The 27,933-nt window shown below is 50.9% G+C and overlaps 11 protein-coding genes across 11 annotated transcripts; 3 read left to right on the top strand and 8 right to left on the bottom strand.

The window, feature by feature from the left end:
- Positions 1-105: 105 nt before the first annotated feature.
- On the bottom strand, positions 106-2,693 carry EURHEDRAFT_479860 (anion exchange family protein). The gene is made up of 5 exons (XM_040785475.1): positions 2,219-2,693; positions 2,014-2,162; positions 1,851-1,938; positions 1,305-1,801; positions 106-1,256 (listed from the first exon to the last, which is right to left on the bottom strand). Exons 1-5 carry the CDS (start codon positions 2,587-2,589, stop codon positions 343-345), a joined length of 2,019 nt encoding a protein of 672 aa, XP_040638292.1. The 5' UTR covers positions 2,590-2,693; the 3' UTR covers positions 106-342.
- A 92-nt stretch (positions 2,694-2,785) lies between these two features.
- bbp (putative zinc knuckle transcription factor/splicing factor MSL5/ZFM1) lies at positions 2,786-5,216 on the bottom strand. The gene is made up of 6 exons (XM_040787654.1): positions 5,008-5,216; positions 4,740-4,953; positions 4,461-4,678; positions 4,026-4,249; positions 3,102-3,965; positions 2,786-3,039 (listed from the first exon to the last, which is right to left on the bottom strand). The coding sequence occupies exons 1-6, from the start codon at positions 5,162-5,164 to the stop codon at positions 2,998-3,000; spliced, it is 1,719 nt and encodes a 572-aa protein (XP_040638291.1). The 5' UTR covers positions 5,165-5,216; the 3' UTR covers positions 2,786-2,997.
- Positions 5,217-5,251: 35 nt separating this feature from the next.
- EURHEDRAFT_479852 (glutathione S-transferase family protein) lies at positions 5,252-6,236 on the bottom strand. Its single transcript, XM_040785474.1, has 2 exons — positions 6,104-6,236; positions 5,252-6,050 (listed from the first exon to the last, which is right to left on the bottom strand). Exons 1-2 carry the CDS (start codon positions 6,181-6,183, stop codon positions 5,381-5,383), a joined length of 750 nt encoding a protein of 249 aa, XP_040638290.1. The 5' UTR covers positions 6,184-6,236; the 3' UTR covers positions 5,252-5,380.
- Positions 6,237-6,519: 283 nt separating this feature from the next.
- Positions 6,520-7,477, bottom strand: EURHEDRAFT_515774 (DUF3632 domain-containing protein; the record flags this gene model as incomplete). Its single annotated transcript, XM_040786409.1, has 4 exons — positions 6,520-6,658; positions 6,746-7,010; positions 7,063-7,225; positions 7,253-7,477. The coding sequence occupies 4 exons, from the start codon at positions 7,475-7,477 to the stop codon at positions 6,520-6,522; spliced, it is 792 nt and encodes a 263-aa protein (XP_040638289.1).
- A 684-nt stretch (positions 7,478-8,161) lies between these two features.
- EURHEDRAFT_403147 (ferric reductase family protein) lies at positions 8,162-9,957 on the bottom strand (the record flags this gene model as incomplete). The annotated part of the gene is made up of 2 exons (XM_040780195.1): positions 8,162-9,037; positions 9,094-9,957. 2 exons carry the CDS (start codon positions 9,955-9,957, stop codon positions 8,162-8,164), a joined length of 1,740 nt encoding a protein of 579 aa, XP_040638288.1.
- Positions 9,958-11,515: 1,558 nt separating this feature from the next.
- Positions 11,516-13,870, bottom strand: EURHEDRAFT_421959 (uncharacterized protein; the record flags this gene model as incomplete). The annotated part of the gene is made up of 1 exon (XM_040783351.1): positions 11,516-13,870. A coding segment is annotated over one exon (2,355 nt), but the record flags the coding sequence as incomplete, so codon positions are not given.
- Positions 13,871-14,281: 411 nt separating this feature from the next.
- Positions 14,282-18,847, bottom strand: EURHEDRAFT_412939 (translation initiation factor 3 subunit CLU1). The gene is made up of 3 exons (XM_040782044.1): positions 18,551-18,847; positions 18,387-18,455; positions 14,282-18,325 (listed from the first exon to the last, which is right to left on the bottom strand). The coding sequence occupies exons 1-3, from the start codon at positions 18,585-18,587 to the stop codon at positions 14,694-14,696; spliced, it is 3,738 nt and encodes a 1,245-aa protein (XP_040638286.1). The 5' UTR covers positions 18,588-18,847; the 3' UTR covers positions 14,282-14,693.
- Positions 18,848-19,497: 650 nt separating this feature from the next.
- On the top strand, positions 19,498-21,936 carry EURHEDRAFT_412938 (ATP-binding protein). The gene is made up of 5 exons (XM_040782043.1): positions 19,498-20,205; positions 20,257-20,622; positions 20,686-20,927; positions 20,979-21,297; positions 21,365-21,936. Exons 1-5 carry the CDS (start codon positions 19,958-19,960, stop codon positions 21,831-21,833), a joined length of 1,644 nt encoding a protein of 547 aa, XP_040638285.1. The 5' UTR covers positions 19,498-19,957; the 3' UTR covers positions 21,834-21,936.
- A 265-nt stretch (positions 21,937-22,201) lies between these two features.
- Positions 22,202-23,294, top strand: EURHEDRAFT_457166 (uncharacterized protein; the record flags this gene model as incomplete). The annotated part of the gene is made up of 2 exons (XM_040784412.1): positions 22,202-22,484; positions 22,561-23,294. The coding sequence occupies 2 exons, from the start codon at positions 22,202-22,204 to the stop codon at positions 23,292-23,294; spliced, it is 1,017 nt and encodes a 338-aa protein (XP_040638284.1).
- Positions 23,295-23,598: 304 nt separating this feature from the next.
- On the bottom strand, positions 23,599-24,619 carry EURHEDRAFT_457266 (RTA1 domain-containing protein; the record flags this gene model as incomplete). Its single annotated transcript, XM_040784418.1, has 3 exons — positions 23,599-24,197; positions 24,257-24,349; positions 24,397-24,619. 3 exons carry the CDS (start codon positions 24,617-24,619, stop codon positions 23,599-23,601), a joined length of 915 nt encoding a protein of 304 aa, XP_040638283.1.
- Positions 24,620-26,501: 1,882 nt separating this feature from the next.
- Positions 26,502-27,846, top strand: EURHEDRAFT_378053 (PAN domain-containing protein; the record flags this gene model as incomplete). Its single annotated transcript, XM_040779032.1, has 4 exons — positions 26,502-26,781; positions 26,840-26,993; positions 27,043-27,220; positions 27,295-27,846. 4 exons carry the CDS (start codon positions 26,502-26,504, stop codon positions 27,844-27,846), a joined length of 1,164 nt encoding a protein of 387 aa, XP_040638282.1.
- Between the last annotated feature and the right edge of the window lie 87 nt (positions 27,847-27,933).

Genomic DNA, 27,933 nt, shown 5'->3' with positions numbered 1-27,933 from the left:
CTCGTGTCAGGTCCAAAATATTGCACTCTTTGCGTTGGAGCGATATAAATCAATCGTCTTGCGTTGAGCTCTAACTCAAGGGATGTAGGAAGAAAGTGAAATATGCTCAGAGCGGACTGAATTGCTTTATTATTATAGCACACTGCACATAATAATGATTGAGGAACACGTTGAAGTAAAAATCATGGCGGTGCCCGTGGACCAATTCATACAAATCATCATAAGCTCAACATGCCCATATCGTCTAAAACTCTCCATGAAGATGGCAGATACTTATGTAACTACACTCTATGCAACAGCACCTCATGCAGTCTTGGAAAAGGCAAGCTTTCACTCAGTACATTAGTCATTAGACGGCTGAACCTCTATCCCACTCGCCGTACCCCGTCTAGTTCTCATCGAAGCTCGCGACTGTGGCTGCATCTCATACGCCTCCCCCCTCTCCAAATCATCTTCCACCGCTGACCCCGACGAGCTGCGATCACGGCGCATCATGGCCACCTCACCAGTGGGTGCTTTCGATTGACCCTGACCGTTATTGGAGCCGGAATCCGCAGAGTCATCCACACCGTGCGTTCCACCGACACTTTCCATGGTGAAAGGGCTGGCGGTTGGGGCATCGAGATTTGATAGTTCTTCCGGGGTAAACCATAATGGGAAGAGGAATGCGCGGACGGGGATGAGGAAGAGAATAATAACTGGGAAGCCGATCGCGGCGATGGTTTGCGTGATGGCGAAGGTACCACCGAAGCCGATTAATTCCAGAATCACAAAGACCCAAATGGCGAGACGGCGCTCAAGACGCTTTAATGGGTTCGAGGTTGGTGTCAGGTTACGGTCTTGTGCAAGGAAAATCAATTTCTGCGTAATCCCGTTACCCTGCAGCGCCTGAACGCCCATGATGAAGAAAAGACCCGCCATGACACCTTGCGGGATCAAGTGCAGGACGATCAAGAGCGGACCGGTCATCGTGCCTACCGTCAGCAGGCCCTGAGAGAAATTGCTGACGCGCTGCTCGACGACGTGGTCCGTAATGCGGACGGCTTTGCCTTTGTTCGTATCGTCTTCATCGGCTACGTCGCGGGTGACGCAGAGGGAGGCTGTATGGAATGGTGCTTGTGGGATGAGACCGTTGGGGAAGGGGAGGCCCAGAAGGCCTGCGACAAAGGTGGTGAGACCGAGAAGCCAGAAATCCCAGTGGAAGCCGGCTGGTTTGCGGAGAGGGAATTCCGTTCCTTGGGCCATGAGCGATGACACTGTCCAGTTAGTTTTCATCTCACCTTTCTTAGAGGGATAAAGCTTACCATTATGATCAAAATAGAAGAGAATCGTCAACAGCACCGCAAACGGAATCGCCAAAAACACATCCCCAACATCAATATCCCAAAACCTCACCAACCACCCCCGTTCCATCGTAGGATAGAACGCCTTCCCAGTTGGCAGTGTGGCAACATTAACATCCCTCATGTGTCCAATATGCACAAAACCCGTGAAAAACACAATCGTCAACGGCGTTCCATAATCCTCCAGGAACTTGCGCACATAGCGCTGGAAGAAACTGCTACCTCCAAGTTCGCCACAGATCCAGCCGCTCATTAGGACGAGGAGGGCGACCATGATGCTAAGGTAGGCTGAGGTCTCACCTACTGCGCCCCATTGGCGGGTTAGGACCTGGATGCCTTTCTGGAGGTAGATGCAGGCTACGTAGAAGCCGAAGATGTCGCAGGAGAAGCGGGTCACGTAGGTCAGGGCATTGCAGGCGTTGGTGATGGCGAGGATCCAGTGCATGATCAATGACCATCTGTGAACAAAATTCAGCACCTATTCATCAATTGATAAAGTAGACGTACATTCCAATCCAGCACATGAACGCCAAATAAGGCGTTCCACGCGGTGCCATGATATCATAAACCGTGTAGTTAAACACCGTAATCGGACCTATACCAGTCAGCGCCTGTCCTTAAAACTACTTCCACCTAAGCCTCACGCTAGAGTATCAGAAAGAAAGCATACCAGTAACACCAACAATAACCAACGGCTGCGCCGCAGCAAGCGAAAACACCACCGCCCCCAACACACTCGCCAACAACACCTCATTCACCCCATAACTCTGATTCGTCTTCTCAAACATATCCAGTGAAAACGCCAAAGCAGGCAATATACTACCAGTTCAGTGAGCAAACCATACCATTTCCAGAGGAGAGGACGGGAGACACACTTGGCAAAAAACATATAAACCGTCGCCGGAACGACGCGATAATCCCACGCATCGATCCAGTCACTCCAATAGTACGGTGCGCGGCGCTTGATATCTTTAATCATTCCACGGAAAAGGTGGACTTTCCACCATTTGGGCTGTTTTATGGAAGAATTTGCCGTTGCGCTGGCTGCCGGTGTCTCGGCATGATGCGATTGCTGCTGCTGCTGCTGCTGCTGTGACTGGGCCCTTCCCACCCGGGAAGACTGGGGACGCGAAGATTGCCATGGTTTTCGCGAATGAGGCTCTGCTGGTTCTTGCGATGGAGTGTGGAAGCTCCCTTGGGGTGCAGATAGGTGCCCCGGGGACGGTGACGGTGCAGGATCCTGCATGGTTGCAGTATAGGATAACGCTGGGAGATTAAGAAATTAGAGTGAATTATAAGAAATAATATAATAATATAATCCGCACAGCGGATGCGACTCGAACAGCGACAACGCGAAGAACAAAAACGATATCCTGGTGTAAAATTGAGGTGAGCGTCGACAGGACGGCCTGAGGCATGTGATAACCTGAGGCATCAATACCAAATTATCCGAACATAATGCTACAACTCTACCCCGTACAAATTGGATCTTTACTAGTCAAAATACTTAACCGATAACATAGTATTCAAAAGCGATTGATTACAGCATACGGTAACGACAGCAATTCCATATATCATATTTTCCGACGAACGTCCATTAACCTCGATTCCAGTCCATTTCAACACAACAAAGCAAACCAGCGAAACAGTGCGTTTACGCAGGCGGGGGAGGCGGCGGGGGCTGATCGGAAGGAGGCTGTTACAATGTTAGTGGATTATAATTCCAAACCTGGACTTAGCTTGGGCATAGAAACTCACCGGAGGCGGAGGACCGTCCGCGGGTGGAGGGGGCGGCGGCGGAGTGCCGTACATAGAAGGCATACCAGGTGGAGGAGGAGGAACACCCATTCCCGGAGCACCAGGAGCAGCCATTCCAGGAGCGAAACCCGGGTATCCGCCATATCCGTACCCAGACGGGCCTGTAGGAGGCGGTGGAGGCGGGGCTTGCTGTTGCCAAGGAGCAACTCCAGGAGCACCGTACCCACCACCAGGAGCACCACCAGGAGCACCGTAGCCATAGTCGCCTCCACGGCTCTGTCCGGCCCATGGGGCTTGGCCTTGGCTGCCGTAGTCCCGAGACCCGTAGTCGTCGCGCGAACGGTTGTCACGGCCTCTCTGTTGCCAAGGTGCAACATCGCTTGGAGGACCACGCTGTTGCCAGGGCTTCATGTCACGGTCATCATAGCCTTCGCCAGGGCCGGCTTCAATACGGCGAGGTGCCTCTTCACCAGGGGCGCCACCAGAGAGTTCGTGCATGAGTTGTTCCATCTCCCGGTCGACGGCATCACCAGCGCCAATAGCTCTAGGGCCACTGCGGCTGATGCCGTTGTTGCGCCAGTCGCTGCCTCTCTGGCGGTCAGGACAGTCACGGGCCATGTGACCAGCGTTACCACAGACACGACAGATAATGTTGGCGGTGAAGTTACGCTGCTCAGGGCAGTCATATTTACGATGACCGATTTGCCCACCTACGACATTAGCACGATTCGAATATGTCAATAAAGGAAACCTACAGTTTTGGCAAGCCTGATTCTCATCGTCGCGAAGAGTACCGTTAAGAGCGGCGAGCTCTCGAAGCTGATTCCGCTTGAGCTCGTTCTGGCCCTCAGGAATAGAGGCAGCCTGTTTGTCGTATATCGTTAGCAATATCCGACATACTTCCGGAGAAAGAAGAATACGGACCGTCTCGATAACGTTGTGAATCAACTTCTTGGCCTTATTGACCTTTTCTTCAGTGTCTGCCATAATTAAGCAGTGAAGATCTTCTTCCTGGTTGCTAGCGTGAGCGGCGTCAGATCGACCCTTTCCTTCCTTGACGGAGCCTTTGCCACGAATCGCAATCTTGGCAAGAGATTCGGTCTCCATTTTCTTCAGCGTGTTACCACGAGGACCTATAAGTAAGCCAACTTTAAAGTAGCAAAGAAAAAAGAGAGGCTAGTGTTAGTATCGAGTATTGTCATATCAGTGGAGCAAGAAAGCAAAAAAAGCAAGCAAAAGGGTTAGCAAGAAACGAGCCATGTATGAAGGAGAGCACTATCCTCATGGGCTCGACTCGAGCAAGAGCAAATGAGACATAATGATGCAGCAGGTTAGGAGTTAGAGGGTTAGTTATCATACTGAAGTTAATCTCTGGATAATCATTCACAGGCACATAGACCTTCTCCTGGGTCTTAGTAGGACGTCTGTAGTCAGATGGCGGATGGTAGTTAGGAATAGACTTCATGGCCTTGTCGACCAGTTTGTGGCGCTCATCTTCGAGACGCTTGCGGTAACGGTATTCCCTAGTGTTTACACGTCTTCCGAAGTTATCGTATTGGGGAGGAGGCGAGGGAGATCTGCACAGTCATAATGTTAGTTATCATCAACGCGCTGTCTGGCAACACAAGGAGAACCCACCTATCACCATCTGCCGGCACGACATCGTTAATCCTCAGCTTCTGGCTGATTTCTTCAATCCGCAGATGCAGAGTATAAGCCTCCAACTGTTCGTTGGTGAAGTTGGCCATGATCATGGTCGGAAGACCCATGAGACCGGCCGCTTTGTTCTCCTGGGCATCACCCCAACGGTTACGCTTCTTGCGCTTCTTCACGCCATCCATAGGGGGTTCGGCTAGACCGTATTAATATTTTACTTGGCGAGCGGGGGAAGGTAACAAAGACATACCTCGAACAGGGCTCCTGCCTCGCTTGAAGCTGGTATCCCCGACGGATGTGGGCGTCGCGGTGCGACTGTCGTCTTCCTGGCCGTCATCGCCAAAACGTCGACGAGGACCTAGGGGGATGTTGTTAGAACCAGTGATTCCTTGGTTGCGCCAGGCCATTTTATCGTTCTTTGACGCGAAAAAATACAAAGAGATGTTGGTAGTCAAGGACTTCAGCTGGTTACTCGCGGAGAAAATGGAGCATGTGGCAAGTTACACGTGATCTGACTAAGCGTCCTAAGTTAACTACCATCACATTTCTACTACGGAACACTTATCATGATACAATTGCTCAAACGAGTTGCATTAAATTGCAGAACATGGCAGACTAATAATCTAGGCTTTCGCATCCTTCTTCATGCCCTCCTGGATCCATGCCCTCGCTTCCTCCGCCTTCTTCTCCATCTCCTCTTTATTCTTCAACAGGTCCTTAACCGTGTGCTTGTCCGGCACATGCCTCCCCTTCTCAACACTCTCCCTAGCGGCCATCCTCTCCTCCCACGCCTTCAAGTGCGGAAACTCGTCAATATCAACACCTGCCCACCCAGCCGCCGCAACCCACCCCCAATGCGAGATATCCGCAATCGTCACGCGGTCCCCAACCAAATACCCCGACTTCGAGGTAGATAGATGCTGATCAAGCACGCTGTACAGCCTCCTCGTCTCATTAACATACCGCGTAACACCGTAGGGAATATGCTCCGGCGCATAGCGCGAGAAATGATTTGCTTGGCCCTGCATCGGTCCCACGCCGGCATTCTGGTAGAACAGCCAGTTGTTGACTGCGTAGGACTCGGGTGTGCCCTGCGGGTAGGAGATCTTGTGGTCCTTGTCGTACTGCTCGATGAGGTATTGCAGAATACTGCCGGATTCGAAGAGGTGGATGGGTTGGTTGTCGAGAGTGTCTGTTAGGGCGGGGATGCGGCCATTGGGGTTTATGGACAGGAACCAGGGTTCTTTTTGGGTGTTCTTGCTGATGTCAATCTTTTGGACTTTGTAGGGGAGGCTGCGCCGGTTAGTATATCGCACATATATGGTATTGAGTAGGGGATGGCGTACCCCAGCTCCTCGAGCGCAATGGAGATTTTGATTCCATTGGGAGTCTGCGCGGTGTAGAGGGTAATGTCAGGTTGGCTCATTTTGGGTGGTTTTTCTTTCTTTCTTTCTTTCTTTTTTTTTTTTCTTTTCTTTTTCAGAATAGGACGGTGAGATATCAATCCGTTGATTGAAGTGTAGGTTGGAGACGGAGACGTTATATATGATGCCATCGTATCAACCCCGCTATTGATTTCTAAGCCGACAAGGTGCTTAAAAATACAAGCATAATGAAAACAATTTACATTGTACGTATGTATCCAAGGCAAGAATGAACGTTGTACGTATCAAGCACGAACGTTGAATGAAATCACCAAGAATCGTCCAATCTGGCCCAAAATTGCGCATCGGATAGGACACCACGATCAAGCCAAGGGTATTCAGTCACATCTACTCATCGTCCGCGAAACACACCCCAAAGCCTCCCCAATAACGCCCCTCATCCTCTCATCATTACAAACCGCTCTCGCATCTCTCAACCTCTCCACCCAAGCATCCCATCGCCCCCGTTCATAACCCCTTCACTTCCTCTTCTTGAACCGCTTACAACCCGGCCGCATAGCAAAGTCTCCCGAATAAGTCCGCCCGTACCGAACATTATCTCACAGCCGGTCCGCGGCATACATGAACCACACACACGCGACCTCCATGACAGCTGTCTTGAATAGCGTCTCCATGGGAACTTTGTCGTTCTCGAGACCAAGTCGTAGTGTCATGATTGCCCGGAGGGATCTGTCCAAGCGGTGGATGCTGAATCCTTGGTCTGGGGGATTGTAGCTTATATGTGTGGCTTGGGTGAATTGGGTCACGAATGCGTTGTCGTTCATCATTCGCTGTCTTGACCCACCTTGCAGGTCGAGAAACCAAAAGACTGTGCTCTTCATTAGCCAGAGTAAAGACAAGAAGAAGGTATTGAGCTATACCTGTATAATCACCCCCGTTCGAGTCCCAGGTTTCATATTCAGTATACCCGAAAGACGGCAGATCTGTCCAGAGAATTTGTCCCTGTACTGTAAGTGGATCACCAGTCGAGGGATCCCGTGCCGTGCGCTTCTGAAGCGCGTGTATGAACTCAACCAGCCTTTTCTACTTGACTGGCTCCAAATTCTAGACATGCTCCATCAAGGCAAGGGAGAGATAGTAGTCGACATTCCCGGGCGTGAAATACTCCTCCTCAATAGGGGCTGTGTGGGCGGACAGTGTCAGATCGGTGATTTGGTCTAGGGCATTGTCGACTGTTGCGTCGGGGTTGTAGATGAGGTCATTGAGGATTTTGAATTGTTGGGAGTATACGATTTCTCTGAAGAATTCGACATTGACATTTTGCGGATCTGCCATGGTCGCATTATTTCACTAAAGATGGCTATAGAAGAATAATCGATAAAATGTTCTTATATAGAAGACAGGGCTGAATACAAGGTTGATCCAAGATATCAGGGTTTCTTTTAGTGATTTCACGTGATCATGACTTGTTTAGTGAAACGGACTAACCAATAAGGCGGTTAAACTCCGAGTCGGGGAAGTTGGGGAGTCGATTATCCGAGGCTATATTTGAAGAGGATATTTAGATTACACGGAGGGTGACATTGATATCTATAGACACCATAGATGGTAGAATGAGTGCTTAGCTATCTAAAAGAGAGTGTGTGTCCGTATATGAGGGATCTGCCGGCCTCAGTAATCGGACCAACTATCAATCCATCTCGACTTTCATCATTTAGGATATATACAGGGTTACGGGAACTGATCACTTTGGGGGAGTTCCATTGCAAGTAACAGATGGGCCCAACTATCAAATATGTACAGAGTATAGGCATCATTCTTGCGCGAGAAGATCGAATGATGAGCTGAAATGCAGGATTGAATAAAGAATGCGGTATGTACTGATACCGATATGTACCATATTACCCAGAATGCAAAACATGACACACGAAACAAGCTCATCATGAATCATAACCCAAATGCTGCAATTGGACAATTTTAACTAAACGAAGGAATACAAACACATCCAGTACACCGCCACTACCAAGTAAAGCTCTCCTCGATATAGTCAATGTTTGACCCATCCTGCCTCTTCCGACACACCTTGCGCACATCATCACTCAACCCCCCATTTCCACAAACCAGCACTCCCATAGCACCGACTTGGTTCTCCGCTTCCATGCCCACCAGAGTGTCCACGTTTGGCCGGCCAGGGAACATCTGCACCGTGGCGCTGGGGCTCTGGATTTCCTTGGTATTGCGCGGCCGCGTGATGAACAGCATGATGCGCAGAACTTCGCGCCGGCGGTCCATCGCCAGGATACTTGTCATCCAGGGCCGGATCCACTCGAGGTGTTCGGGGGACTGGATGATCCAGACAAGGGTCACGCGACGGGCGGCCACGGTACCGTCGGCGTAGCCCTGGACCAGGTGGCGGATGAAAGGGACGTGATGGGTGATGCCGACACCGCCGGCGAAGAGGAGGACAGTGCCGTAGGAGTCAAGGGAGTGGATGCTGCCGTAGGGGCCTTCGGCAAAGGCTTTGAGGGTGACGCGAGAGTCCATGCCGTTCTGGGCGCGGGTGAAGAGTTTGTCGGTGAAGCCTGTGCGGCGGCGGACGAGGAGGGAGAGGGAGGTTTTTTGGTGAGTGCTGAGGGCGTCTTGGTGGGTCATGGGGATGCCCTTTTCGTCGGTGATGACTTCGGAGGATTCGCTCCAGGCGACGGAGAAGGGGTGGGCCGTCCACCAGCCGACAGCGGGGATGTAGAGATAGATGTGTTGACCGGGTTCGAAGGTCCACGGGCGGGCGAGGTTGAGGGTGATGCGCAGGGCGTCACCTGGGAGGGCCTCGACGACTGCGGTGGTGAGTTTGCGGCCGCAGTTGCGGTAGACGATGCGGACAAGACGTGTAGCTCGCTGAGATAACATTGTCAATATCTATTTATCAAATGATGCTTTTAGGGGATGCTTACCTCCAAAGCCCAGAAAACGATAGCAACCAAAAGATAGTTCTGCGCCGGCAAGCCCTTCAGGTGAACCCACAAGAAACCAAAGGCAACAGCAGCCATGGCAATGTGCAGATGAAGGAATGTCTCGTAAAAGGCATGACGAATTGGTGAGGGAGAGTGCACCATGAGACCGGTAAAGGCACAGGCCGCCACCAAGCCAGCCAGCATAAAGTTACTCATCCCAAACACCATCCCCACCATATCCCAGCCTGCCTGGTTCGCCTCCGGAATGGCCCAAGCGAATGTATGCGCAATGGCTTCAAGCACGACAATGCGCCCCAGCCACCGATGTAACAAGTTCCAGGTATCAAACGGCACCCGAAGCAAGGTGATTAGGGGGTTATTGCGACCAGCCATCAGCACCAGCGCCATGAGATTGACAGTGGCCATGGTACCAGTCCGGTTTCTCACCATGCCCGAGACGGTATGCTCATCGCTACCGTACGGAACGGTAACCACACAAACCGCGACATTCATCACCACAATCCCGACAATAAGGAACATATGGAACCGCGACGGCAGCGTGCCAAAGTTGACAGCACGCGAGAGCTGGAACTCGCGATTATGACGCCCACGGATCAGCGGCGCGTAGACAATGTGGTTCTTGATCTTGGAGAGGGTGCTATCGGGCGAGAGAAAGTAGCGTTGGCGGTCGTTGGAGAAACTGGCGAGACGGCGGAGGTGAGCAGAGAAGCTATGGGACAGTTGCCAGATGTAGACAAAGGCGGCCATGAGACCGAGAACGAGGACGGTGGTACGAGCGAGGTCATCATTGAGGGCTTCATGGATGGCCCAGGAGTTGCCTGAGCTGCGTGGTGTGATGTCCATGTTGGAGGTATAACGATTGAACGATTGAACGATTGAACGACTGAGTTGGAGATTCAAGTAGAGGCGAGACCAGCTCTGCCAAAGAGTGTAGGTAGGTTAACGAGGAAAGGGTTTGACTTGGGGGTCCTTAAGGAATGCGAGACAGTAAATAGACAGGTCTCATGCAATAATCGATCTCCTCAGGAGAATACCATTGATAGACAAAAACAAAAAGAAGGATCAGCTCTGTCAAAGAGCTTTTGTAGGGGGGAGAGCCGTTAAGAGAGTGTAGTTAAGAGAGAGTAGAGAGTAGGTGTGTAAAAGAGAGTGTGTAAGAGAGTCAGAGGAAGAGAGTGGGGGAAGAGCTGAATAATTCCCTCTTTAGGGGCGGGTCAAAAAGTCAGGAGAAAAGTTCAGTAGAACGGGATGATCAGCTCTCATAGGACACTCTCAACTACTTGGCGCTGGGACTTGGCCACCCGCTAGGCGCTGTGTATCTCTGAAACATGCCCTTGCGTCCAATTATACCCGCAGAAAATAACCTGGGTAAAGATTCTTCAATACGTTCTTCTGTATACGCACAGGTCGAAATGCTATTCTCCGATGGCTATTATTCGGGCATCTATTGGCGCTAGTATCTGAAACACTGACTGAACTTAATCATACTGCACAGAGTATGGATACACACAAAGATCTCTACTGGGGCTACCATGACATAGATGAGGGCAATGCTGTACCCGTGCCATATGCTGTACCGCTTGCTAGACAATGCCTTTATCTCTCGCGCTCTACATGAAACCCCCCAATGCACAATTGATGAATGCACTTTATGCTAATCAATGCCACACGTTCAATCAATCACTGATGAAGGAGTTATTCTGTTTACCTGAAAAGTCTATTCTAAGAATGGGTATCTTTGTCGTACCAAAATGCAAATACGGAGTACAATGCCAATATGCCAACAATGCCCACCCCATCCAACTCCATGCAATGTTCCAATCGGAGAAATAAGATCAGAAAAAAAAAAAAAAAAAAAAAAAAAAAAAAAAAAAAAAGAAAAGAAAAGAAAAGAAAAAAACTAAAGAAAGCTAAGCTCATCATCGCTATCATCTCCCGCCGACCACGGTACCATCGGGATCATTGCCGGTGTCCGTGGGATGATCGTAGTGCCCACCGGCGAAGCATTCTCGGTGGTCCCAGCAGACGACGAACCACATTCACTCCCGCTAGATGTTCGCCATGGAGTTCGCCCCGGTCGGCGAGGTTGTAGCCGTCGATCAGCGGGATACGAAGAACCCTCTTGAGGCTTGTTTGTGCCCCTCCCCCCCATGTTTGGTGATCTTGTTCGTCGTTTATGTGTAATTGCTACCTCGAGCATCCGTTGCAATCCCACGGATTGCCGTCCTTCGGGTACACTCATTCGTCGTCGTAGGGGCCGTTCCTGCATCCATGAATCCAACATGCCGCGTCTGCGTGGGCGATAGCCGTATTCTTCCCAGTCATCGTCGCTGTCGCTATCGTCCGAGGTCGCCGGTGTCGGAGGAATGGCTGGTGTCTGCTGTATCGGATCGTCACGCGACCTCCAGGCTGTTGATCGGAGTCTTTTCGGTGATCGCGACGGCTCCCCTCGGCCGGGGATTGCCCTCTTGACTGGTAGCGAGTATGCGGATGTCACGCTGGATGCAGGACCCTCATCGGACTGCGAGGATGCAGATACGCTGGCAGACAATGCAGGGGAAGAGGGTTGGCTGTCCAGATCAGTCTCCACTGGAGAAATCTGCGCGAAATCAACTGATTTGCTCTTGGATTTGGGTGTTCTCGCAACCCATTCCTCAATACTCTCTTCCCAGCGATACAGCCCAGGCCCGTCATCGTCGTCTTCTGATTCTGAATGATAGATCCTTGTCCTGTGCGATAGCTCCTGCTGTCTGGTGACAACCCGTTCCTGAATCTCCGCTGCCCATACATGATCATCCGGATACACCGTCGCCTCAGCAAGCTGCATCGCAGTCTCCACAGCTACCTTGCCGAGGAACGTGGAGAGTCCATGCTCTTCGCTAAACTCAGCCAGCTGCTCGATCTTGGCACGTACCATTGGAGATGTACCTGGCTGGTCATCACTTCCGTGCACGCGCTCGCAACAGCGAAAGACCTGTCGAGTCAAGACTGCCAACTCTTTGGTCACTTCTGACTGTGATGAGAGTGAGACATAGAATGCGTCCATGTTGCGGGGTTCTTGGCTACTGGGTGTGAAGGTGTCATATGAGGTCTCATCACACTGAAGTAAGCGCTCGCCAAGCAAGATGCAGCCTCGGCGCAGAGAATGGAATGCCGAGAACTCGACTTCAGGCGAAGACCGGATTTCTATCTCTTGTTGTACCGTGACTGCGAGGGATCCCACGATGGCTCTCACCCTCATACCAACGCCTTCCGGCTCAGCCCCGGCCGTGGAAGAACGGGACCGCGCCAGGTACATCCCGCACAGCGCGGTGATCAGACTCACCGTGAGGTTGCTGAGGGCGTCCTTGACTGGAACCGGACAGAGCTGATCCTCGCATCCCACACTCGTCTTATGCATACCTGGGAAAACACCGCTGGCTGAAAGAACCACGGCGTTGAGCAGATGAGCCGCAGCCACCGAATCATCTGCCTCCGTAGATATTGACCGAATCGCGGCATCCACATACTTCTTCCACTGCCCAGTCACCATCCATTCGGCTGGCACGGCTTTGCGGGTAAGAAGCTTTGCCAGCTCCTCATGAACAAAAGACCGACGTCCGGGAAATCGTGAACAGTAGGTAGCCAGTAACTGAACTGGGTCTTCGCGAGAACTGGATGAGATGACAGAATCAAATCCTGTCGGACAGTCATACGTCTCATCCATAGTACATAGAAATTTGGACAATAATGATTCAAAAGCGTCATGTTCCTGATTGTTCATGCACTCCTCCAACAATCGGCAAACGATATGCTTGGTGATACAATCCTTCTGTAGCATCTCCGAGACCAGATAGATTCCTTGTGCGCGTACGGCTTCACGGAGCGGTTTCCAGCTATTCCCACTAGGTGCATAGTGAGCTTCGAGTTCCGTAAAGTATGCATCACACATATCCGCGTCACCGTCTTCTTCCGCTTCATCCTGAGCCATTTGCTCCTCTGCGATGAATTCCGGTAACCGCCGCACAGTCATTGATAGCAACGGCCGAGCCCCATGACTCTTTTGCTTCGATAAAGATGCAGTAGCATGTATCCTGGTATTATGCAAGAAAGTCAAAAATAACCGATCCAAAAGACGCGCAATCTCAGCAAGCCCCGGATCACCAGATCGATCCAGTGCCTCCCTCCATGACCCGCTATACCCATAGCTAGCAGCGACGCTATAAGGCCGTGTCGCCTTACGCGCATCCTCAACAACCAAATCCTCCGTCATCGACGAAACATCCCGAAACAATCGCCTGCGCGCAGACGTCTCGCCTAATAACCCTCCCCTCGCTTGTTTCCCAGCGAGCAATGGTGTCGCGATCTCAATCGCCCCAGGTAACGTCCTCTGCACCTCAGGGCTGCGAATCGACATTCGACTCCGTCTCCTCCCACCCCGACTAGCACTGCGCTTCCCTCGACTCGAGTAATTATGTCGAATTTTCCGCCCTTCAGGTTTTCCCGGGACCCAGGCAGGATCGTCCGCTTCGCCGTCTGAGCCCGAATCTCGTTCCGCATCCGTTGCCGTCGTAGTAGGGGCTTTCGATGACCCGCGCGAGCTAGAGCCAGAGTCATTGCCAGTGTTAGCAGGAAGGCAGTCGGTCCGTTCCTTGAGGATCCTCGAGTTAGGGACGGTGTGGAGGTTTTCCTGGTGTTTTTCTAATCGGCGGTAGATGGATGTCAAGGGGCGGAGCATGCGATTTGCCCATTTCGCGGTCGGTCGTATATCGCTCATGTTCGCGAATGATCGCAATGTGTCCTGAAGTCCTACCTGCCACTCAGTTCACCAATGACCCATCTTGAGCGACTTATCACCAGACCACCGCGCTGCAGCGACAGACGCCAACGTCTGCAAGATATGCCAAAGTATTGAAGCAAAATAAAATGCAATTGCTAAAATGCAACCAAAAAGAGACAAAAAGAAACCAAATAAAACCAAATACACTGGCGGGAATGCGCCATAAGATACTACAGTAGTACTTAAGGTGATGAGAGGAATCCGCGGAGCAAAACAAGGCGAGATGTAAACATTGGGGCAGGCGGTCTAGGTGAAAGCGGTAAGGCGCTCTTCACCATTACTATTACAAGTATATACTTCAGAGCACAAGACTACAAGGATATAACGAAGTGCTAATACTTAGTTAAACACAGATTGATCGTAGATGCATGTCTAGTAATCACCGTCATATATAGTACATAGAGCATACCTAAGTACCAAAAATCGCCCAACCTGCTATGCACTGCAATGGACACCATTGAGAGAAGTCATAAAATAAAAATAAAAAAAAAATCGCCAAACATGAAGATGAGTAGAGAGTCCGTCTACAATACAGATGCCCTGCTTGTCCGGGTCATGACACTGAAATATACTGCTTCAAAACAAAAACCGAAGTGAAAAGAAAAATAAAACCTATGTTCTTTTTTCGTCGCGTTTCTTTTCTGTATCTGATTTTATATCGTCATTTTTTTTTGGAGGTCAAAACATCAAATCGTCGTCAAAACGTAAATTTTTTCCGTCAATGTGTTTTTTGGGCTAGATTATTTTCATTTTTCACCCTTTATTCAGAGGACTTTTTCGAGCCGCGGAGCTTGGGGTTATTGGCAGCAGCACGCTTCTTCTGCTTGTTGCGAGTAGCACCGGCATCACCACCCTCAATGAACTTCATCAGCTCATCAATGCTCCGAGCATCCATTCCAGAACCACCAACACCAGCCGTCTGAGAGGCAGACTGGCCGACCTGAGGCTGGACCATGGTACCAAGAGATGACACGCGAGAGGCCATGTTGATGCGGCGCAGACGACGGGCCTGGATGTCCTTGGCGTGCTTGGCGATAGAGACGGCATTCTGGGTGAGCTGCTCCAACCAGGTCTCGGCCTCCTTGGTGTTGCGATCGTTGGGACCGAGCTGGCCGAGGAAGATGTTGTAGGCCTCGCGCATCTTGACAACGGCACCCTTGGAGTCCTGGTCAAGAGCCAGGGCTTGGGCCAACTGGAAGAGGATGGTGGCGGTGTTGATGGACTGCTTGCCGAAGAGCTCCTCGCAGACCGAAAGGGAGGCCTCAAACCACTTGCGAGAGTCAGAGTACTGCTTGAGGTGCTGGAGCATCACGGCAGCGTTGTTCATGGTGGTAATCGAGTCGGGGTGACTTGCTCCGTAGATGATCTTCCACAGGTCCATCGCGTGTCTGATGTAGGCGAGAGCTGTCTTGGTGTTGCCAGAGGCATGCTCGAAGAGGGAGAGGTTGAGGTAGGCCAAGATGGTGTCGTGCGAGTCAACACCCAGGGTGCGTTCGGTGACAATGACCGACTTACGGGCCAACTCAACAGCGGCCTCCTTCTCGTCGGTCTGGTAGTACAGCATCGACAGCTGGTGGTAGAGCTTGGCAACCTCGGGGTGCAGGATACCGTAGATCTGCTCGTGCAAAGACAAGGACTCCAGAATGAGCTCCTGGCCCAATTGCTTCTGGTTTTGCATGAGAGAGATACGTCCAGCCTCCAAGGCTTCCTCGGCAAGCGAGCTTCGGGGAGAAGCATCCTTAACCAGGGGCACGATGTTGACGATGTCGTCAGGCACAAACGTGACAGCGGGCTTGTTGGCCGCTGCGGGGCGGTTTGCGGCGTTAACCGAGTCACCACCCTTCTTCTTCTTCTTGCTGCTGCTCTTAGCCTCTTCAGTGACACCGTTGGCACCGTTGACGGCCTGGGGAACCACGGGCAACTGAGACTTGGTGAATGCAAATTCACGAGCACCCAATTGGAGACCAAGTCTGTTGGAGATGTCACGGAGTAGCTGAAGATGTCTCAGGGAGTTGAACCAGTCAGACTCCAAGTTAAAGCGGTAGCGAATCTTTACCTGCTTCTCGATCTCGGCCTGGAGAGTAGCCGGGTCAAGCTTCTCGAACGAGAAGTCACCCTCGGGGTAGATCTCCCGCAGCGACTTGTCAATGTCGGCGCGGGGGCTGGCGTTCACGTCGGCGCCAAGAAGGCAGTTCAGCAGATGAGCAGCACACGACCCAGTGAAAGGTGCGGGAACGTTACGGAGGTAGCGGTTTGCAACGTGCTTGAATGCACGGGTGATCATCTCCTGGACCACGAGAGTGGTAAGAGCATTCAGGCGAGGTCCCTTATCCTTGGACAGTTGAGCGACCTTGCCGAGGTAGCGGATGTTGATGCCGCGCTTGTGCAAGAGCTGGCTAACCGACTGACCGTCCATGGGGAAGCCAACATCTCCATCGTGGAGGTCTTGGACAAGCTCGGGAATGACCTTCGTACGCAAGAAGTCGCAGGTTTCGCGAACCTCCTTCTCATCCTGGGCCCACTGCTCCTTCTCTTCGGCGGTCTGAGGAACCTGGCCGCTAAAAACGTCGGGGTTAAGGGCGAGGTTGAACCCGGAGATATCAACACGCTCTTGCTCCGGCTGCTCTTCAGTTTTCTCACCCTCCTCCTTCGATTCGGAGTTCTCAGCCTTGGCAGCCTCCTTCTCCTTGCGACGGGTTTCAACCTCGGCCTTCACGTACTGGCTCATCTTGTGCCTCCAGTACGATTCAACGAGTTCCAATCTCAAGACAGACATTTGATGAGGATAGGCATCGTTGCCTTCTTCTTCCTGCCACGAGACGTCGAGAGGAGTCACACGGTACAGGTCAAGCACGTACTTCCTGCCATCGGTGCCCAGAAGGCCCTTGGTCTCGACACTGCCTTCGAGGTCGTGACGGGTGTTCTCTTTGTCCCAAACGGCATGCTGTTTGATACGGAGAGACTTGGACAGCTTCTCGAAGACGGGCTTGAAATCGGGGTGCGTCGCAACGACGTCTTTGCCTTCCACACCACCGTAGTCGATCTGGTGCTCACCAGGCTCCCGTTGCTTGAAGATACCAGGAACAATGCTCTGGCCGACGATACGCTTGCCCATGTAGTCAACGACCACGGTCCCCGGGGTGAACAAGCCGTTGATGTCGAGCTGGTTCACAGCCTTGATACCCAGAACGTCCTTGCCAACAGCGACGCGGGCGGCTTCATCGCCGCCCTCAGAGGTGAAGGTACCGACACCATCAGCACCGAAGGAGTAGAAGATGTTGTTGTACACGAAGATCTGAGCGTCCCGCTCCTCAGTAGGGTTCAATGGTGGGACTTCACCCCGGGCAACCAAGACAGCACCTCGGGCGGCGGCCTCGTTGTAGTCCGCGAACAATTTGGAGGTCAGACGCTCTCTGAAGACGCGATCTTGAACAGTATCGCGGGGAAGCTCCCGGGTGGTCTGGAACTCCTCGTTCCAGTCACGCAGAGTTTCGGCATTGTCCACCCCAGCAATGAGATAGTTCTCCTGGGAGCGGGTAATGTCGGGCTGGTGGGCGTTCGCATTGGCGGATGGGGAAGTAACAAGCCATGGGTTGTTAGGAATGGCATTCTGGAAGGGGAAAGTGGTTAAGAGATCCTTCTTGTTGTTGGCCTCCTGCAGCTCCTGGAAGGCGGATTCGAACGAGGGCGACAACTGAGAGATCAGGGTAATCAGAGAATGGGCGCTACCCTTCTTGGGGGTAGTCTTGGGCAACGGGTCAAACTTGGCGTTCGAGCACTTGTTCACGTAGAAACCAGAGACATGCGAAGTAATCTGGAACTGTTCACCCTCGTTGGTGGTAAGCTGGAGGTAGAGCAAGTGGCCCTTTTGACGGAGGTGGTAAGGAGGAGGGTTCCATGTAGATAGTGAAATGGACTTGATAGTCTTGGGAAGAGGAGCCTCTTCTCTGGGAAGAATGGTCTTCAGAGACGAGGGGCCCGCGATGTCATAGTTGGACAAAGAGTGCTCCTTCTCCGCAGCAGCGACGGCTGCCTCGGAGATGGAGTCGTGCAAGGACAGACCGGCACTGACACCCTGGATGTTATCGATGCGATCGCCCGCGGCTCCAAGTAATTCCCGCGTTCTCACAATGTGCATCCGAGCCTCCTTCTCAGTATACGGATCTTCCACCAAGACAATCTCCGAGTCCGCCTTCAAATCCGGCACCTCGGACAGTTCGACGAAATCGTTGATGCGCTTGCCATTGAATTCGAGGTGGAAGCAAGTGTACTGGAAGGTACCCGGCAGCTCGATGATCGATTGGCGGACATCCTGAACCTGCTCTTGACTCGAGACCATGACCTGGATCTTGTAAGGGTCATGAGGAAGCTTCACGATGATCTGGAAAAGACCTGGAGAAGCGCAATTCTGTCAATCCCCGCACAAAACGGCTGAGTGAAAATGGGTACATACCACCATCTTCCTGCTCTCCCTCTGGTTGCTCTCCATTGGTGACCTGCTCAGGCTGAGCGGAAGGAGCCTCTGTTTTCGTTAGTTCGTCTTCCTTCTTTATCTGATCCTCCGTCTAATACGCTCCGGTTCGATTAAGGAAAGTCCGAGGACCAAGCAATTCATACCTTTCGAGTGCTCCAAGTCGCCATTGGTCTGGGCCATTGTATTCACAAAAAGAGAGCTGTCTCACGACAGCGGGTCTAAGCTAGGAAAAGGAAAGGAACGTGGAAATCAGAAGAAAAAAAGAACAATTGAAAAAAGAAAATATGGTACAAGGATATAAGGGCAATTGTTTAAACAGAAAAGAACCCAACCCCGTACCCCAGACAAGCAATGGATAGAGAGATGGTGATAGGTAGAAGAGTATGTCGTAGTAAGAATAGGTGAGGAAAAGAGGAAAAGAGGAAGCTGGAGAATAATTGGCACACACTCAACTCTGTCTCGTCCGGGGCGGAGCGAAAATTTCGGATTTGCGGCAGTCCCTCGGAACAGCTCGGGCCAGAGGGGGAGACACGTGACATGCAGTTCACTGAACACTTCTTGATATCTTGTATGTTACAAGGCAGAGCGATACAGGTACTCTACAATTTCTCTCAACTTCACACAGCTAAAATCAACATGGCTATCTACAGTGTAGTCTTACTTCTAGGGCACAGCACCGAGCATACTGAATTGGATGTGGAATGATATGTGGCACGTGCACTCAACAGAAAAACACATTGACTTGGCTGTTCTCAGATAGTTATGGTTGAAATACCGATACCTTTCACCAATGGCTAGCTAGTGGCTACAGAGTGGATGATATTGCTTGGCCGGAGAAAGAGCGCTGGCCCGAACCTGTCATTACCGGTACAGACCCCTCAATACCCAACGTATGCCAGCCACATCATATTTGTGGGAACAGTTTATGAACCCAATGGCATAACTATGCTAGTTCATCGCGGGGCTCTAGCCAAGCTGCCGAAGATCACCGACGCCGTTGAAATATATTTTCCGCAGAGATTCCATGCAGCCGGCAGATAGGCGCCAGGATTGTAGTGGAGTCAACAGTGTCAGATCTCCGATCTTGACGATATATTAAGTACGAAATCGAAGCATTGCATACAGTAGTGACCATAGTACATGTAGTGTGGGATGGATACAAACACATACTTGTACACTATGAAGGGCCAGAGCCATGTCCGAATACCGGTGAGGCGGTGTGGGCAAGCCACACGGCTTGCTTCTCCGGGGAGATATGTGGCGCCAACACGGGGCTTCTGCTCAATACTCCAGTCTCTTCGACGTCTCTGGACCCGTTCTTAATACCTTTCGCTGTCGTTCTTTACTTTTCTTACTATTCTTTTATCCATCCCACGCGGGTTTTCTTTCGTTCCACGTGTTTTGGGCAGTGAGATCGCTGGGAAAACGTGTCACCGCTTGATTCTTTCATACTTCTCGCTCCTTTTTTACATTTCCTTGTCTCTTGAGATTCGACATTGAACCAGTACACCGTCATTTGTGACAATTAAAATTTAATAAACGTATGAAGAATGTTGACTCGCAACCTTCAACGACCCATCTATGGACTCTCCAGGCCGCTCAGGGTAAATAGAACCAGTCTATCTGCCCATCTCTACAGACGTCTACAAACCCAGGCCCAACCACCTCAGCCAAGTCCTCCACAGGATATCGGGGACTTCAGTGCGGAGGGCGGACATCCCGAATTCGGGTTCAAACAAACCCTCTGGAAGATGTTTGAAGCTGCCGCTACCGCCGCCGCTTCCATTGCAATCTTAGGGTATGCGCTAAATAAATTAGATAGTAGATGCAGAAACTGACCGGATAATAGTGCAGCTGGGTATTCATACCATAGATACTACAAACATCTGGTCTTGGAAAAGATCGACAATGCTTTTCAACCGGGTGATCCGGCTCTCGAGGTTGCTGGTGTGGAGTACGGAAAGCATCAATATAACCACGAAGAGCACTGGGTTGTTCGTGATGAGCAAACAAGAATGGACAAGATCATCTCCGGTCAGGCCGGGGGTCACTATTATCTGATCATCGGTGAGAAGGGAACCGGAAAGACGTCTATGATCCTCGAGTCTATGCGCAAGATCAACGGAGATGGTGTCGCCATGTTTGAGGCTCATGGTGACCTGGAGATCTTCCGGGTCAGACTGGGAAAAGCATTAGACTTTGAATATCATGAGGAGTACGATTCCCCTGACTTATAGGTTCGTTGTCAACAAAATCAGAGACTGACTGGAACTTGCAGTTATATTGGCAGTTTGTTCAGCATCCGGGGACCACGCGATACCACTCCTTTGCTCGATATCGAACGCGCCCTGAATAAATTAGAGAAAGTCAGTCTTAGCAGACGCCGTGCAGGGAAATCGCCACTTGTCCTTGTCATGAATTCCACTCACCTAGTGCGAGATGACCATGACGGTCAAGATCTCCTTGAAATGATTCAGCAACGGGCAGAACAGTGGGCGGCCAGTGGATTGGTTACGACAGGTAAGCGTCTAGCCTTGTTGATCGGATGCAGGTTTCTGACATGGCAAATAGTGTTCAACAGCGACGATTACTGGGTGTATGAACGCTTGAAGCGTTATGCGGCACGGATGGAGGTCATCCCTGTCTCTGACCTACCAAAAGATAAGGCGATGGCAGCTTTGAGGAATTACCGCAGACAATACTTTGGCCAGGATATGCCTTATGAAACCCTCGAGGCCATCTATGACAAGGTGGGCGGTCGATTGTCTTACTTGAACAGAGTTGCCAAAGCCGAAGACATGATGAAACTCTGCAACAACATTTGCGAAGCCGAAAAATCATGGTTCCTCAACAAGTGCTGGATTCTTGGAATGGAAATGGATGACGATGTGTAAGTTGCCCCAGATCTACATGTCCACGCCCAGAGCAGAGCTAGAGACTGACTGTTTGCTGCGCAGTATGGATGAGCAAAAACATGCTTCTGCTGCCATGGTCCTTGCCAAAGCACTTGTGGACAAGGAAAAGGAGATGGAAAAGAGATATGACGCTCAAATCGGCCATATTCTCCCAGAGATCCCACTGCATGAGGCTCGGGAGATTATGACACGAGCCGACTTCATTCAAAGCTACGACCATGATAACCTCTTCCACATTGATTCTCGCGCCATGGTCCGCGCCGACTCCGTGCCCATGCAGCATGCGATTCGTGAAATCTGCTCTTGGGACAATTTCGACAAGCACCTTGAGGGAACCTTGGACCGTATTGGTGACATCGAGAGTCTGGGACGGACTCGTGAACTCACCATAAAAGACCTCTGGGACCAGGGCAAGTACAAGATTGCCATGCTGGATCACAAGGGCCGTGGGAATGGCACAGTTGAGTTCTCCGTTATGGAGCGGGAAAAGGACGAGGATGATTCCGACTAGATGTACAGTACTTGCTGATAGAGATACCTGGTTTGTTTTCCTTGCTTCTTCTTATTTTACATATTCACGTACATATTGACATCTGTTTTTATACCAATTGAATGTTTTTGTTTCTTAGAACATATTTAGGGTTTGAATAGAACATGTGTATGTTTTCGAGACTAACTAAATACACCTGCGTGACATCATCACACGCTCACCGCCCGCATGCAGCTATCTGACGTTTTCCGCCCAACAGCGCCAGCTCCACCCTGTTTGTTATCCTCCCACTTTTCCACTTTCCAACTCGATCTTCCCTCCTAAATGTCTAATTCCTTTTTCTTAACCAAGGCCACAGACCTGTGAGGTTTATACTAGTCTCAAACAACATGCCGTCTCACAAGAAAAACACCAAGTCTACCTCGGCAGGGGGCACGCGGCCTACGAAGGAGTCGCAGACTGGGAAGTCACGAATTTCTTCGCCGGTCCGGTTTATTTTGGTGGTGTTGAGTAGCTTGGCTCTTAGCTCTGGGCTCTTCCTTCTTACGTCTGGAATTCACCTGGACGAACTCCGAGCTGTGAGCAAGCCCCTGGACTCGCCGTGGGAAATTGGTGGTTTGTTGGCGTGGAGAGCTGTCGAGGTTGGTTTGGCTTGGGTACTTGGATATGATGGTATGCCCTCTACCTTTTCAGATTGAAATAAACACGTTGGTTCCTATGATAGAATGAAACTGATTGGTAAATACAGGACGCGACGTGCTGTCTTTCATTTTCCTCACCCACCTCCCCACTTACACCCTCCTTTCCTCCTTCTATAAAATTCGTCCTACGACCATTCTAGTTGCTTATGCTATTACTCTATTCTCGAACACCATCCCGTTTGTCTTCTTTCGCCGTTCAGCCTCTGTTCACGATCTCGCACACGCGCCGTCCAGCGCAGTGTCCAACCGGAACATTCTCCAAGACCGTCCTACGGCTATCTACACTACAATTGCCGCGACTTCTATTTTCACCGTTGCGCTGTACGTCAGCTATGCGACCTGGCTCCCGGCGCAACTCGTGGTGCACTTCGAAAACATCCCGGACATTAGCTTGACACATGCCGGTCCCGCCGGTCTTCCAGTGCTGTTCTTCAGCCTCCTCCCCGCTGGCTGGGCAGCAAAGGACTTCCTTTTTGTGAGCTCAGCCGGTGTACCGAGTACCTCTGACTCTGGTTCCGAGAAATCGTGGCAACAGGGAGAGTACCTTGCTTGTGCGTTGTATCGCAAGACGTGGGGAGCATTGCCCGCCAAGGCGCGAGTGCTTATTCAGCGGACGTTCACTTCAGCGACTCTTATTGTTGCGAGCACGATTGTTCAGCTTGTGGGGACGATTAAGGGCGCCAATGTTGAGGGCGCGACTGCTTGGGGAGCCATCTGGGCCGTTGCGACTTTGGCTGTGGGGTTGACGTTTGGGTGGATTGAAGCTGTTGATGGCGTATAGGCTGGTATTCATATGAAACCTTTCTTCCTTTTTCCCTTACCCACAAAAAACTTCCGGGGGCCTTTTCATCAATTCTGAAGCTGAGTTGGTGTCACTTATTTCTTGCATGCTGTTTTATTAGTTTGACGTCCATAGGTGCCATTCGCATGATGCCTAGGGTGTTGATGTACTATCACTGCCGACAGAAAATTTACAGACTGAATGAATTGAATCGACATCCTTCTATTATTCTATACATGTACTGCTGAAATGACCACTGGTATAAGACAAGAAACAATATGACAGTCATAAATAACAAAAGAAATCACCGCATCTCAATCTCCTCACCCCCATCCTCAGAATGCATCTTCCGCTGCGAATCACTCCCACCCGCAACCTTAGGCAACAACCACCCGGGATGAAAAACATTAAACACCGCAACCGCAGCGACCATCATCGCCCCATCCAATGCGATAAAATACCTCTGCGTCGTAATTAAATACCCATCCCACCCCTGCGCCAGCTCAATCGTCCGATAAATACTCCTCACATAAACACACAACACACTAAAAATCATCGCTGCAAAAAGCGGCACAATCGATCCCCTAACCCTATGCAAAAGCCCCTTACTAATCGTCCTTCGCACAAAATCCGCAGCGCAGACCACAAACACCGTTATCGAGAAGAGCTGAAACACGATTCCCGCGACCATCGTGTAGGTTCCCGGGTCTGTGTTGCCGTTGATCTTGTCTGCTTCGGCGGAGGCCATGCCGCCGCCGATGGCTTGTACGACGAGCGAGATGACGTCGCAGGTGCAAAAGATCCAGAGGTACAGGCTGGGGGGGAGGACGGAAGACTCGCGGCCGAGGAGCTTGATGAAGGAGCCGAGGAGGACGTATATGCCGGCTGTGAAGAAGGTGGGCGCTAGGTTTTGTTAGTTTTGTGATTTTTGTGTCGCTATGTTCGGGATGGGACGTGCTAACCGATAATCAGGGTTGAGATTTGCATTAGGAATGCGTCGGAGTTGTAGGGGCATTGGTTTGACCATGTACGGCCGGCCCAGCCGATGACCTCCGCTGTGCTCATTAGCATGACTCTAGACTAGAGGAAAGGGTAAACATACTCATGCACCCCACGGTGAACACCATCGTCCACCAGGTCCTCTTCCATACGCACTGCACGGTATGCACAATCATCGAAAGACCAAAGAGTACCAGGAACACGATACCCGCCGCCAGGGACGGCATGTAACCATAAGACGTGTTGAATCCGTCGACATAGCCGTGGCATCCAATCCGGAGCTGCTGCACTATTTGCTGCTGCGGCGTTAGGGCTTGGTCGGACATTTTTGCTATTTGGTGTAGTCCTTGTAGTGTGCAAAAGAGTAGAAAAAAGTATGGCGAGGGAGCTGAACGGCTATTATAACACTCGAGACATAAATCTCCACAAGGAAGCCGCTAAAACCAGTTACAAGTCATCCAGCAGGGCTTAGCCATCAACAAAACAAAGGAAACCGTGATTTGGGGTCCAAAAACGAGAAACGCATTCTTATAAACAAATCCAAGCCTCAAAAATTGCACCAAATACGATGCTCTGATTGGCTCGTTTCGGCATCTACACCCGCTGTTTCGGCCTCTCGCAAACTCCGCCCAAACAGGCTTAGCGTCAGGCGTTCTCTCAGTCTTCTTTCAAGCATTGCCGTCTTTGACGTTCGGGTATCTCTACAATGATACTCTCTGAGCATGGCTTTTTTTCTTTTCTTTTCTTTTTTATCTACCGTGGATGGGAAATTGATAGATCACTATCGGAGTGTCTATTCATCCATCATGGAATCTGAAGTCTCCAAGCCGTCTTGGCTGTGGTGTCTTATCCGGACTATCCGATACCCTGATGCCTGATCAACATAGAAATACGAAGTACCGACTCAAAGGATTCGGAATTCATTCAACCAAATCTCACTCATTATTTTCCAATAAGCATTCTTCAATAAACATTCTCAATGGGCATCTCAATGAGCAGCAGCTTTGCTGGTACTTATGGTTAGAGTCAGTAGGGACTGATGCCCCAAAATTGTGTTCTTCGCAGGATCGGCAGGAGTGGGCGTTTCACAACCACGTGAAACTGGCCTTGTTTTTGAGTAAGGCTGATATGAGATGCTTTATGTACGGAGTACATGTATTGGGATTGCCATGTGTGCCGTGCTATGTATTGGCGTTGGTTCTGGTGTGATGACACTGCCGGACGTGCAGCTTGGGGATTTCGCCGTCCCGGCATATATCACTTATACGAGGCTGCATGTGATGTGACAACCTTCTGTGGATGTCGATGCATTCGGTATCAGGCTCACATTTATGAGTTATTTAGTCCAGTGCATTCCCCCGTTGCTTGATTCGCCTCTTCCTAGGAAGTTCTTTTGTCATTTTAGCTATCCTTTTTGGGTCTCGGTGCCTTAGCAGGATTCATCGAAGCCTGTCATCTTGGAATTGTATCAGCGGTGATTTGTGCAAGCATATAGCTCTTGAGAGATGTCCTCGACGCAGACGATCTCCCCTAGTGGACCGACGTTGTGTGTCAGCGATGGCAGCAAAGTCAGATGCCAAATAAGACACAAGAGCCGAAGAAGTGCGTAGCCAACTGGACCATGCCTTTACCCCATGTTGATATTAAAGCCACGAGGCTGAACGACAAGGCCAGGACATAAGACACCCAAGAGCACCAGCTCACGAGAGATTTCACTTGGCTACTTAGAAGATTTAGTTCGCGATTTTACAATGTCTACTCATTTGGTGCATGTAATACTTAACACATAGTTTATTCGGAGTCATGTTTCTCGATATCAACAAAAACAGATGCACGGCCGTCTCAGAGAAAAGAAATCAACATCGCTCAGCTCAACTCTCCTGCCAGGGCAAAAAACAACTCGAACCACTTCCTCCATATCGCGCACTTATGAAGCTCATTGAAGCCACCTACGCTACATACGCAGCCCAGTTGGTGTCAGAGGTATAGGCAGGTTCATTCGGAGAATCAAACAGGTAGCAAGTCTTACTTCCAGTCGGATCCCAGAAGTCAGCAGACTTGCAATCGTTGTTATTGTTGCACATCTTCAAGCAATCCGTGAACGTAGCCGCAGGTCCGCTACCGACGATGGGCTTGTCACGGATTTGAAACTCGCACCGGATGTTATACTTAGTGCCATCAATTTCGACAACGCTGTTGTTGTTATCCATGCACTTGGCCTCTACCGGGGGAGGCGGAGGTTCCCCTATAAACCCTGCTAACCCTCCGCCAGGCAGCGGTGCACCTGGAGGTACTCCTATTAATCCTGCCAACCCCCCACCAGGCAGTGGTGCACCCGGGGCTCCTATTAGCCCTGGCAATCTCCCGCCAGCTCCAGGAAGTGGCGCACCAGAAAGTCCAGGTGGTGGCGCAGCTGGTAACTGTGCTGTTCCGAGAAACCAACAGAATCTCTCGCCTCAACCGACAACGCAGATCTCGTGTCCTAACAGTATGTACTCTGTGATCTCGTGGATTGATTTTGCTCGAGATACGCTAATGCTTGACAGGTGACGGATCTGTATGGGAATCATATGATGGCACATGGTACTATTTACAATGTTGCACAGCTGCCAATGCCCAGGCACTCTCAGTTGGCCTTCCTCAGGTTTACACTCATGAGGACTGTCTTCATCAATGCTCCGGTGTACCAAACTGCCAGGCGTGAGTAATAGACCTTATTTACAAATGTATCTCAGCTAAAGATTGACAGTGCTACCTTCGATCCCTCGACTGACCAATGCGTCCTCTACGACTTTGGCGTGTTTTCGCAGACAGCGCATAGTGTCCAGCTCTATGCCTTTGTCACCGACCCTCCTGTGACGCAAACACCGAGCTTGACATCCCGCCTTTGCTCTACAAGCCGCCCTGCAGCAAACGGTCAGATTTACGTTAGCTAGCATGGTCAGGTAAGTCATGTCCCATCCCCGGGTGTGCTGTGAGTGTTGGCTCACAATGCACACAGACGTTCCGTATGGACTGCCGGAAGCGCCATGGAACACAGGTCCTCTCCAAGGACATCCTTTCGTCCCTGGAAGAATGCATGGAATTGTGCTCGGCCTCCCCTTCTTGCAGCAGTGTCGACTTCGATGAGAAAAGGGGTATCTGCTACCAGAGCATCAACGACGGACCGCCGGCTCTCAACGCGCCCACCTTTGCCAGTGCCCACACTGTTGGTTGTTCCGGTGCCTGCGAAGGCTGTGGCGACGGATGCTTCAAGCCAGCACAACAGCAGCCCGATAACCCGGATCAGTGCACCAATGATAACGCTGTCGTTACCCGTGGCGGCATGCCGTTCAGGGTCAGATGCGGCCTCTGCAATACTAGCACGCTTGGCGACTTTCAAGCCAATATCAAGAACCATGATGAGTGCATGGAGGTTTTTGTGACTGAAGAGGCCAATTATGACGCCGCAAACTGGGTCACTGGCCACGGTTGCGTCTTCAAACCAGGGCCAATCTCCTCCATCGATCCGAATACAGGATGCACTGCCGCATTCGTCCCGCTGTGGAAGTAAGGTTGAAAGTCGCAGTGTTATTTTCTATCTAGTGCTGTCGGGCTGGGAGTAATTCTCGCTATTCCAAGCCATTCGAGCTTGGAACCC

Source organism: Aspergillus ruber (genome assembly GCF_000600275.1).
Source record: "Aspergillus ruber CBS 135680 unplaced genomic scaffold scaffold00015, whole genome shotgun sequence".
NCBI classification, from domain to species: domain Eukaryota; kingdom Fungi; phylum Ascomycota; class Eurotiomycetes; order Eurotiales; family Aspergillaceae; genus Aspergillus; species Aspergillus ruber.
This window is presented reverse-complemented; position numbering and strand designations above follow the sequence as displayed.